A 12,213-nucleotide genomic window follows, 5' to 3' on the forward strand; every position below is an offset into this window, starting at 1 on the left:
ACCCTTTGCCCTTCCTATACACACTGCCTTTAGAATCATTGTGAAAAACCTAGATTAGAAACTATTCAAAAGGAATAAAATATATAGATTTTTAAAGGATATCTATTTTACAGATGGGACAACTGAGGCTGAGATAGAAATGATGTCTCATTCCAGCTGTGGGCTTCTGAGGTACTATAATGGTGAAGCTCTGTCCTTACTCCAGTCTGGGGCCTGGCTGGGCCAGGCTTTCCTCTGCCTCCCACTCACCTTCTCAGACCTGCGGGCCAGGATGACCAGGCCTCGAATGGACAGCACCTTCATGATGGGGTCGTGGTGGCTCAGGCCTTCTGCCATCCGCCCCAGAGAGTATTCCTCGGGGATCCGGCGCACCTGCTCCATCTGGAGGAGCTGAGGGAGCAAAGGGTCATTACTTCCCAGGCTGAGGGGGGCAGAGCAGCCCCCTGGCCTCCCATGCACTGGGATTGCACATTGGATACCAGGCTCAGCTCTGCCCGGAGCTTCAGACTTGCAAAACCAACAGATTGCTGGAAGTCTCCGTCTGATGTCCATCAGCACCATGTGGCAAAGCTGAGTGTGTCACTCTCCAGCTCCAAGCCCCTGTGACTGCTTGTTGTTGCCTTTCCCATGAGATCCTGTGGCCTCATTAACAGCAGCGTGCCCACCCTCCAGCCCACACCCTCACCACCAGCCAGCCAGCTTCCAACCAAGCTGTCTCCTGTTCTCTGAACTACCCAGGCTGTTCCACCCCTTCTGTGCTGGCAAAATGCCCTTCTCCTGGGATGCCCACCTCCACTCTGACCCCTGCCACCTTGCAGGGCTCCATCCAAAACTCAGAGCCTTAAAGCTAGGCTTGACACTGCCCCTGGCCTCATTTAGGCTGACTGTCTCCTTCCCTGGGCCCTTGGGTGCCCTGGACTTCCTCCAGAGGCGACAGCTGGAAACCTTCAGTGCCTCCATCTGCCTCCCCTATCCAACAGGGGATTTCCCTGAGGACAAAACCCGAGTTGTTCCTCCATGGGCCCCTGTTAGCTAACATCAACTCTGGTGCGGAATATGTGCTCAGGGACTGCTTGCTGCATGAGTTCAGGTCCAACATGAATCTTAGCTTGGGCCGGGCACGGTGGCTCATGCCTGTAATCCCAGCTACTCAGGAGGCCAAGGTGGGTGGGTCACCTGAGGTATGGAGTTCAAGACCAGCCTGGGCAACATGGTGAAACCCCCATCTCTACTAAAAATACAAAAAATTAGCCGGGCACGGTGGCACACGCCCCAGCTACTCGGGAGGCTGAGGCAGGAGAATCGCTTGAATCTAGGGTGCGGAGGTTGCAGTGAGCCAAGATCACACCACTGCACTCTAGCCTGGGTGACAAGAGCGAGACTCAACCTTGAAAAGAGAAGGAAATAAAGAAAGAAATAAAGAGAGAGAAGGAGGGAGGGAAGGAGGGAGGAAGGAAGGAAGGAAAGAGGAAAGAAGAAAGGAAGAAAGAGAGGGAGAGAAAGAAAGAAAGAGAAAGAAAGAAAGAAAGAAAGAAAGAAAGAAAGAAAGAAAGAAAGAAAGAAAGAAAGAAAGAAAGAAAGAAAAGAACGGCAGGCCAGGCAAGGTGGCTCACACCTATAATCCCAGCACTTTGAGAGACTGAGGTGGATAAATCACCTGAGGTCAGGAGTTTGAGACTAGCCTGGCCAACATGGGGAAACCCCGTCTCTACTAAAAATACAAAAATTAGCTGGGCATGGTTGCAGGTGCCTGTAATCCCAGCCACTCAGGAGGATGAGGCATCAGAATCACTTGAACCTGGGAGGGGGAGGTTGCAGTGAGCCAAGATGGCGCCATTGCACTCCAGCCTGGGAGACAAGAATGAAACGCCGTCTAAAAAAAAAAAAAAGAAAGAAACTTGGCTCCTTTCCTCCTTAGGCATGCCCTCCTCTTGCACTCCCTGTGGCAGGGTTAGCACTACCAGCCCCCCATTGTCCAAGCTGCACACCAGCCTCACCCTTATCCCCCTCCTCTCCCCCACTGGCCTCCCCACCCACGGCAGCCAACAGGACTTCGATGCCTGCTGCATGACTCTCACAAACGCTTCTCCCCTCCATGCCCTTGCCTGACATCTCCTGTGACTGTTGAGCCCGTGTGTCTGTATTGTGGGAGGAAAGAGCTGGGGAGGCAGAGCTGGAGGAGGGGGCAGGACAGGTCACCGGGGGAGGAGGCAGAAAAGGAGAGGCTCCACCTATCACCCGCCCTCCACCAATTCACACCACCAATATTCAGGCCTGCTGTGCACAGCTTCTGGGCTGGGCACTGGAGACATGGAAAAGAGTCATGAGAACCCTAAAAGCAATTTAACTGACTCACAGAGAGCACTTCCTATGTGCCAGGCACTGTTCTAAGTGCTTTATGTAAACCTGACCACTCTAGGAGGTGGTCAAGTCATCATCCCCATACCACAGGTGAGGAAACAGAGGCACAGGCAGGTTAAGTGACTTGTCCAAGATGGCACAGCTCCCTTAAGGAGTTCACCTGCCACTGGGAGAAGCAAGCACACACACCATCACAGCAGAGAGGGCGACAGGAAGCCGGGGCGGAGGGGACGAGGGTGAAAGGGGCGTCTGAGCTACATCAAAGTGCCACGGCTTTAATGGTGGGGCTGACTGGCCAGGAGCAGACACCTCTTCTGGGGAGGTGGAAAAGACTGAACCTGGGCGAAGACCCTTGCTGCAGGGCGGAAGGGCTGCTGGTCAGGAGTCCAGGGAATGTTGGGGAGAAGTTAAACCTAGAGTCCCTGACTTTGTGGTGGACACAGGAATGCCCCATAAGGTCTGGCAAGATCCACCCTCCCTCCTCTCCTGCAAGAACCCATGTGGTAGACACTAACAGACTTAGAAGTGCCTCTCCAAGAGGCTGACCAAAGTAGAGGACCGTGTCAGGCAGGCCTGTTCTGAATCTCTCTGGACTCTCTGAGCTCTGTGACCCTAAAAAATTCCCCTTAACTCACCTAAGCATGAGTATCACAATTCCTTCTTCGCAGGGTTGCTGTGCAGATTAGTGAAATAACATTTGAAAGAGGTCAATACAAGTGTTTGGCACATAGTAGGCCTGTAAGTAATGGTAGTTTCCCTTTCTCTTTCCCTCACCATGGTCAGGGAAATTGGAGTTAGAACTGGATGGAGCTGGGGCTGGAACCCCGGACTCCCAAACCCAAGGCCAGGTTTGCTCTCCCTGGAGGTGACACATTCTGCTGGCACCTGCAGTATTTGTTCAGGCACTCCTTCATCCATCCCATCCCCACTTCTTGGGGCCCTCCTAAAGCTGGACCTGGGGGTGCAATACCAATGTGGCATGGTCCCTTCTCCCAACTCATAGCCCACCTGCAGTGGCAGAAAAGATGACAAAAGTACCTAGGATGCCCATGCTGCTTCTTGTTCATTTGGCAAACTTTAAGGTTCAGTTTAAATGTCATCTCCTCCAGGAAGCCTTCCTTAACCTTCACACTATCCAAGCAGACAACGAGCCTCTTGCCTCTGAGCCTCACTATACAGATCCTAGTTTAGCCTAGACCTGCCTCATGACAAACATCAGGTCACAAGAACTAGGCAAGTGTGGTGGTTAAAAGAGTGGGTTTTACACTGTCAGTCAACAGACAAATGGATAAACAAAATGTGGTATGTACATGCAATGAAATATTATTCAGTCTTAAAAAGTAAGGAAATTTTGACTAGGTGTGGTGGCTCACACCTGTAATTCCAGCACTTTGGGAGGCTGAGGTGGGAGGATCATTTGAGGTCAGGAGTTCGAGACCAGCCTGGCCAACATGGGGAAACCCAGTCTCTACTAAAAATACAAAAATTAGCTGGACATGGTGGTGCTTGCCTATAATCCCAGCTACTCGGGAGGCTGAGACAGAAGAATTGCTTGAATCTGGGAGGCGGAATTTGCAGTGAGCCAAAATCACGCCACTGCACTCCAACCTGGGCAACAGAGCAAGACTCCATCTCAAAAAAAAAAAAAAAAAAGTAAGGAAATTCTGATGCATGCAACAACATAGATAAATCTTGAAGACATTATGTTTAGGGAAACAGCCAGGCACAAAAGGACAAATATTGTATGATTCCACTTACATAAGATACCTAGAATAGGCAAATTCATAGAGATAGAGAGTAGAATAGAGGTTACTAGGGGCTGAGGGAATGGAACAGGGAGTTTGTGTTTAGTGGGTGTTGAGTTTCAGTAGTGAAAGATACGAAAGTTCTGGAGATGAATGGTGGTGATGGTTGCATAACAATATGAATGTATTAATGTCATTGGACTGTACACCTAAAATGGTTAAAATGGCAAATTTTATGTTACGTATATTTTACCACAATTTTTTAAAAACTAAAAGGAAAGGGGAGGGTTTTAGAGCCCAAATGTCTTTATTTGAATCCTGGATCTGCCACTTACAAGCTGTGCGGTCTTGGGAAAGTTTCTCAAATTGATGCCTCAGGGTTTTTTTTCTCTAAAATGGGGCATGGAATAGTATCTGCGTCATAAGATTAGTATGAGACCAAATCAATCAATGTGTGTCAAGCTCTTAGAACATGCTTGGAAGATATTAAGTGCTCAATAAATACTAGCTGTTATTATTAGCAAGTCTCTCTCTTCTGGGTCTGTCCCCACCAACTTCTCCTGACTCACCTCTCCCTAGCACCTCCCCAACACACACTCAGCTTAGATGTCACCTCCTCCAGGAAGCCCTCCCTCCCTGATGCCTCCCTCCCTCAAGTCACTTGTTTCCCCACCACAGCCTGGATGGCCCCATCATAGTACAAATCACTCACTGGTATCACCCCCTGTTATAACTGGGGTGTCCTCTGTGTCCTCTGCCACACCAAAAATTCCTTGAGGGCAGGGTAGAGTCAAATTCACATTTATATGTCTCGTGCCTGACACACAGAGGTGCCCAGCAAAGGTTGGTGGTTCCCTGGGCACTAGGGGAGTCTGGTTAAGAGTGGAATGGGGTAAAGGGTGGAGAGACAGGGAGGGGAGGGAGGGAGACCAACAAGATCACCATAGTCAAGAGAAGTCATGCCCATGGGAAGGCTTTGTAAACTATAAAGTACTGTTTACATAGGAGAAATGACTAGTGACGTGAACCGAGGCCCGGGAGGAGCTCCCGCTGTGTACCCGCTGCCCCCGTTGGTACCTCCACGAAGAAGGCGGTGGCCGTGATCCTGTGCTTCTCGTCGCCTCGCTCCAGGAGCGGGATGAGCAGGTAGAGGATGCGGCACAGCTCCTGGCAGGAGTACTGCACCATGGCCCTGGGGGTGGGAAGGGGGAGTAGTCCCCTCAGGTATCCAGCCCCAGGGGGACCTGTGGAGGGGATTTGCTTGTGACACTGGAAATCCTGGGTAAGCCAGGATCACCTGGATTCCTGCGTTCCCAGGATTTTCCACCTGGGTGGGATCTCAGAGGTCATCTGGTTTCACTGCTTCATTTTACAGATGAAGAAACTGAAGCCCAGAATGGGAAAGAGACTTGCCTGAGGGCACAGCACAAATCAGTAAGAGAGCCAGGCTGAAGACCCTCAGCTGCACAGGACCACGTCAGGCAGCAGAGAGAGGAAGGAGAGGATGTGAAGGCCCACTCACCAAGCGCCAGGCAGCAGGCACATGCTTTCACATTGTTACTCCATCTGATCCTTCGAAGCAGGTTGCTGTTATTATCCCCATTTCATAGATGAGGAAACAGAGGCTCTAAGTGTGAACTGCCCACGGTCACAGAGCTAGAAAATGGCCGAGCTGGAGCCCCAACCGAGGGCTGACATTCCAGCTGCCTCGTTCATTCTACTAAGGCAGTGGTCCTCTAAGTGCCACCCCCACTCAACCAGAGTATTAGCATCAGCTGGGAGCTTGTTAGAAGTGAACCATCCCAAGCCAGGCGCGGTGGCTCAGGCCTGACCACTTTGGGAGGCTGAGACGGGCAGATCATTTGAGGTCAGGAGTTCGAGACCAGCCTGGTCAACATGATAAAACCCCGTCTCTACTAAAAATACAAAAAAAATTGACTGGGTGTGGTGGCGCATGCCTGAAATCCTAGCTACTTGGGAGGTTGAGGCAGGAGAATCACTAAAACCCAGGAGGCAGAGGTTGCAGTGAGCCAACACCGTGCCACTGCACTCCAGCCTGGGCAACAGAGTGAGACTCCATCTCAAAAAAGAAGTGCACCATCCCAGACCTACTAAGCAGGAACTCTTAGGGTACGGGGCACAGCAACCAGTGTTTTAACAGGCCCGGCAGTTAATTCCGTTGCACACTCAAGTCTGAGGAGCACTGCATTATGCTCCACCATCAGTGAATCCAGTGCAGTCTGGCAATCATGCATGGAGTGCAGAATGAGACAGCTGGGTTCAAATCCTGGCCCCAGCACTAGCTGTGTGACTTGGGGAAAGATGCTTAACTTCTCTGGGCTTCCATTTCCTCATGTATAATGCTGGGATAATAATAGTGCTATTTCACCGAGGGACGTGGCTCACGCCTGTAATCCGAACACTTTGGGAGGCCAAGGCGGGCAGATCACCTGATTTCAGGAGTTTGAGACCAGCCTGGCCAACATAGTGAAACCCCGTCTCTACTAAAAACACAAAAATTAGCCAGGCGTGGCGGCGCATGCCTGTGATCCCAGCTACTCTGGAGGCTGAGGCAGGAGAATCGCTTGAACCCAGGAGGCAGAGGTTGCAATGAGCAGAGATCACACCACTGTACTCCAGCGTGGGCGATAGAGCAAGACTCTGTCTCAAAATAAATAAATAAATAAAAGTGCTATTTCATCAGTCACGGTGAGGATTAAATGGGATCATGCATGTGACAGATCTCTGCATGGTGCCTAGAGCATAGTAAGTGCTCAACAAATGTGACTGTATCCTGAGACCCTGGGGAAAGCACCACCCGGGGCACTCAGGGTACAGGGCTAAGATGCAGGCTCTCCTGCAGGAGTCACAGCATTGGAATCAAGGTGCTCCCTCTTGACCCCGTGGGAAGCTGTGCATGGCCTGGGGAAGAGCTTTAGTCTGGGTCAGCAGGTCACTTCCCACCTCTGTCATGTCCTGCCTGTGTGACTTCGGGCACATGACAATTCCTCTCCAGACTTGGCATGTTTCTGTGCAAAATATGTGTTAATCACCCCTGCCCCACCAGTGACTATAACTATAGTAAAAATTAGCCTGTGTGGAGCTCTTACCATATGCCAGGGGCTATTCAAAGTACTTTTTTTCGGGCTGGAGTACGTGGTGCCATCTCGGCTCACAGCAACCTCCACCTCCTGGGTTCAAGCAATTCTCATGCCTCAGCCTCCCGAGTAGCTGGGACTACAGGCACATGCCACCACACCCAGCTAATTTTTGTATTTTCGGTAGAGATGGGGTTTCACTATGTTGCCTCTGCAGACCTGACTGACACCATCATGTACTACACATTCAAATGGGAAAGAACAAAAGAACTTACACAAAATATCAGAAACGCATTGTTGATAACTGTGTCTAAAAGGCAGGTTCAAGCTGTTCTTGAACTCCTAACCTCAGATGATCCACCCGCCTCAAACACCCAAAGCACTGGGATTACAGGCATGAGCCACCATGCCTGGCCTGTTCAAAGTACTTTAATTAATCCTCACCCCAACCCTCAGAGGTGGGTCTGACTATTATTTCCATGCTATTGAAGGAAAGTGGAGACTCAGAGGGAAGTAACTTGTCCCAGGTCACACGGGTGGCAAGTGGTAAGCTGGGATTCAGATGCAGTCAGGCCATCTCCAAGGCCACACCTCAACAACTTGGTTATACCACCGTTTCTGTATTGGCATGGGAACTAAATTCATAATGCACTAAGGAATGGTGCTTTGTGGATAGTCTAAGTGCTCCACAATTGCCAGGAACCTCTGAAGAGTGAGTGCCATCTTTAACATTTGTATTGTCTACCTGCCAAGGAAGACAGCACCCTCCCAGTTGTAGAGAAGAGGTGACAGACTGAGCAAAGGGTCTTGCCCAGGGAGAGATGCAGACCAAGTCCGTCTGAAGATCCTGAGGTCCCCCTCTTTCTCCCTCCCACCCCAACCCCAAGGTGGTCCTGGGACTCACCTTGCCAGCAGGGCCACCCCGCGGTGGTGGCTCTCCACCTGCTCCATGAGCTCCCAGCCACCCTGGTCCTCCAGAAACGTGGTCTCATAAGAGCAGCCCATCCTCAGTAGCAGGGTTTTCACCACTTTCACCACCCAGCTGCCAAGACAAGGCGATTAAGACCTCATGCCTACCTGGGCCCTAGCAGGCCAAGCCTCCCTCCACCCCGGCCTCTCCTGCCATCTGGCCCGACAAACTTCTCTTCACCATTTTAGGTAGGGGTATTCAGTGTATCCACAAAGGGTGGCTTTTTACAAATAATCATTAGCTTTTAGAACAAGAGAGGAAACAGAAGCAAAGTCCACCTCCCTATGAAGGCTGTGCTTTTACCTCTGGGACCAGCCTCTCTCTCACCCTCCACTCCGCATCAGCCATGGGCTGGGCAGGCAGCCTCTCTGCTCACTCACAGTCTCCTATGTGGGCCGAGTCCTTCTCCAACTCAGGACACTTAAGGAGTGATTCTCAAACTGGATACCCAGCCTCTCTGCTCACTCACAGTCTCCTATGTGGGCCGAGTCCTTCTCCAACTCAGGACACTTAAGGAGTGATTCTCAAACTGGATACCCAGCAGCAGCACTTGGGGAGCTTTTATGACCTACCAACTGACGAGACTGGGGCTCTGGCCAGTGCTTGTCAAGCTCCAGAATGAGCCTAAGAAGCCCTGGGAGGGCACTGACATCCTACTGTATGCCTGGCACCGCACTGTGTGTTCATACATTGGGGGTTGGGGGTGAGGAGAGAGAGAGAGAGAGAGAGAGATCAGACAGAGGTTTCTAGATACACACACACACACACACACACACACACACACTTTTTTTTTTTTTTTTTTTTTGTCGCCAGGCTGGAGTGCAATGGTGCGATCTCGGCTCACTGCAATCTCCGCCTCCTGGGTTAAAGCAATTCTCGTGCCTCAGCCTCCCGAGTAGCTGGGATTACAGGCATGCGCCACCACACCCGGCTAATTTTTGTATTTTTAGTAGAGATGGGGTTTCCCCATGTTGGCCAGGCTGGTCTTGAACTCCTGATCTCAAGTGATCTGCCTGCCTCAGCCTCCCAAAGTGCTGGGATTAGAGGCATGAGCCACAGCACCCAGCCTATATACACTTTTATTAAAATAAAAACTGACACTGTATAGAATAAAGCTTACATTTAAACAAAGTTTTCCAGAAACCTAAACATTTGCTGAAAGAGTTTATGGTGCACTTTGTGGACATAACTCAGCTGATACTGAGAGCTGGTGGCTCTCATGATTCAAAAGAAAGAACTTAAGTAATTAGGTAATCCTCAGAAATTTGCCCTTCATTTTCATGTTTTTGCTTTTGTAATGATCCAGTGTGAAAATAAAAGCTTCTCCTGAGGCCAGAATTTTGGAATCATTCAACCTCTGTGCTTATTCTTTGAAATGTGTGCTATCAATGATAGTCCCTACTGGCAATGCCTCTAGCATTCAGAGTTACAGACAAAAGGGAGGGAGAAAGACAGGCAAGCTCAGAGTGTTGTCCTATTCTCCCATCACCATTCTCTTCCCTTTGCAAGTACTGGCTGAATGGCTAAGCTGAGATGTACAGGTTTTTGTTTGGAGAAGAAAGGTTATTCTCTTAAAGTTCAGGCACTAGCACCTTTACCTAAGACAGAATGAGCCTCCTGCATATGCTCCTCCGGTGACCGGACCACCCTCCCCTCCCTGTGTGTCCCTATCTCCAGGGTCATCGTTTTGGACACCTTCTTACAAACTGGCTTGGGCACAGATTGAGCTCCGGAGCTCAAAAGGGAATGACCTGACTTAGAGGTTCCAGATAGCCATGGCTTGGCCAGTCCTCCCAGTCCTCATTTGTGTTGCCTGATGAATATGTATTTAGGCCAAAACTTCTGAATTCGCCAGGTGCTGTGGCTCACGCCTGTAATCCCAGCACTTTGGGTGGCCGAGGAGGGTGGATCACGAGGTCAGGAGATCGAGACCATCCTGGCTAACATGGTGAAATCCTGTCTCTACTAAAAATACAAAAAATTAGCCGGGCATGGTGGCGGGCGCCTGTAGTCCCAACTACTCGGAGGCTGAGGCAGGAGAATGGCGTGAACCCGGGAGGCGGAGTTTGCAGTGAGCTGAGGTAGCGCCACTGCACTCTAGCCTGGGCGACAGTGAGACTCCGTCTAAAAAAAAAAAGGAAAAAAAAAAAACTTCTGAACTTCTGAACTCAGAACTGCATCATTCGTAGTTGATCCTCTCTGTCATTTCACCTCACTCCCTCAATCAGGCTTCATATTTTCACAAAAGTGAGCCTGGGTTTCCCCTCCCCCTCCCTCCCACCTTGACCCGAAGGTGGTCCCAGGCCTCACTTCCCTCCCTTCTCACCCCACTCCCAAAATTATACTTGCAACAGCCCAAACGGCGCCCGTGCTGCTTCGTGAAAAAATAGAGTTGAAACTCTTGGGAGGAGGGCTGTGCTGTGGGTGGTGGGGTGGCTCTTGTGTCCCCAAACACTCACTCTGCAAGTTTTACCCTTCTAAAAGGCTTTCTCTGCAAAGTAGATCAAGGGACACCTTGAAATATTTATTCTCTGTCCCTGCACTGGGACACCAGAGCCAATGATTGATCTGACATGGAGTTGCTTTCTTTTTTTGAGATAGGGTCTAGCTCTGTCACCCAGGCTGGAGTGTAGTGGCAAGAACATGGTTCACTGCAGCCTTGATCTCTTGGACTCACGCGACCCTCCTGCCTTATTCTTCCAAGTAGCTGGGACCACACACCTGGCTAATATTTTATTTTTTTGGAGTGATGGGGTTTCGCCATGTTGCCTAGGCTGGTCTCAAACCCCTGGCCTCAAGCGATTCTCCTGCCTCAGCCTCCCAGAGTGCTGGGGTTACAGGCGTGGGCCACTGCACCCAGCTGGAGCTGCTTTAAAGCCCAGGGCTGCTGAAAGTTTCACCTTCCTGGAAGGCACAGAAACTGGGCTTCACAGGACAAGCTCTCAGGCCACTCCCTCCTCCTCCTTCAAACCCAAGCTGTTTGCAGGGGTAATTGTTGCACTCATTACCAGAGCCTGCCTCTCCTCTCAGGGGGATGTGACCGCCTTGTGTGCTGATGCCCCGTGGAGCTATTCCACCTCATCACTGCAGTCTGGAGCACGGACAATTTGCTCTGGTGCCATACTCCAGAGGATTCATTTCCTGTACAAATCACCACAACCTGGGTGGCTCAAAACAACAGAAACATATTTTTTCACAGTTCTAGAGGCCACATATCCAAAATCAGGGTGTCAGCAGGGCCGCAGCCCTCTGAAGAGTCCAGGGGAGAATGCTTCCTTGCCTATTCTGGCTTCCGGTGGCTTCCAGCACTCCTTAGCTTGTGACCACATCACTCACTCTCTGTCTTCATCAGCCTTCTCCCCTGTGTCTGGGCCTCTCTTCTCCTTATAAGGCCCCTTGGCACTGGATTCAGGGCCCGCATGGTTAATCCAGGAGGACCTCATCTTGAGATCCTTAACTATATCTGCAAAGACCCTTTTTCCAAATAAGGTCACTATCACGGGTCCTGGGCAGACGTGTCTTTCGGGGGCCACCATTTAGACCACTACATCTCATGACTTTTCTGGCCCCCCTTCAGCCTGGCACATGCCTGCCTCTGCTTTTTCTGCCTCTCAGGCTGCTTCTGAGACGCTGAGGTGAGGTGGATACTCGGGCACTCCTCCAGCTTCTCCTTGATGTCCTCAGTTGAGCCATGCCCTCTGCATTGGCAGGTCACACCTTTCATCACTCCAAGGTCAAGAATTTTTTCCCATATGTGTTCCTCCTCCCCCTCCAGAGCCTCCTTTTTTTCCCCTTGTGTTTTCCCCAGAGCCCGTCAGCCTTCTGGGCAATGCTCTCAGGGCGGCACCTACGAGCATGAGCAGGAGGGGAATGGGAACTGGCCGCACTGCGGGCAAATGGTGTCTTGCTGGGATGCGACCCTATCTGGTCCTCACAGCACACCTATGGGGCAGGAATCATTTATCCATTTCATAGGCAAGGAAACCAACTGCCAAGAGGTAAAATTCATTTACCCAAAATACAACATTCTAGGTGATGA

The 12,213-nt window shown here is 50.7% G+C and overlaps 1 protein-coding gene across 32 annotated transcripts in view; it reads right to left on the reverse strand.

Moving 5' to 3' along the window:
- Positions 1-12,213, reverse strand: part of MROH7 (maestro heat like repeat family member 7) — a 79,805-nt gene that overhangs the window by 14,857 nt on the left and 52,735 nt on the right. For all 32 annotated transcript variants that reach the window (XM_063601035.1, XM_063601082.1, XM_063601036.1 and 29 more), the window contains 3 exons: positions 8,109-8,246; positions 5,184-5,298; positions 250-390 (listed from right to left, as the gene is read on the reverse strand). In XM_063601035.1, the coding sequence (XP_063457105.1) occupies positions 250-390; positions 5,184-5,298; positions 8,109-8,246 (394 nt within the window). The remainder of the gene's footprint in view (positions 1-249; positions 391-5,183; positions 5,299-8,108; positions 8,247-12,213) is intronic.

Source organism: Pan paniscus, chromosome 1 (genome assembly GCF_029289425.2).
Source record: "Pan paniscus chromosome 1, NHGRI_mPanPan1-v2.0_pri, whole genome shotgun sequence".
Taxonomy (NCBI): Eukaryota; Metazoa; Chordata; class Mammalia; order Primates; family Hominidae; genus Pan; species Pan paniscus.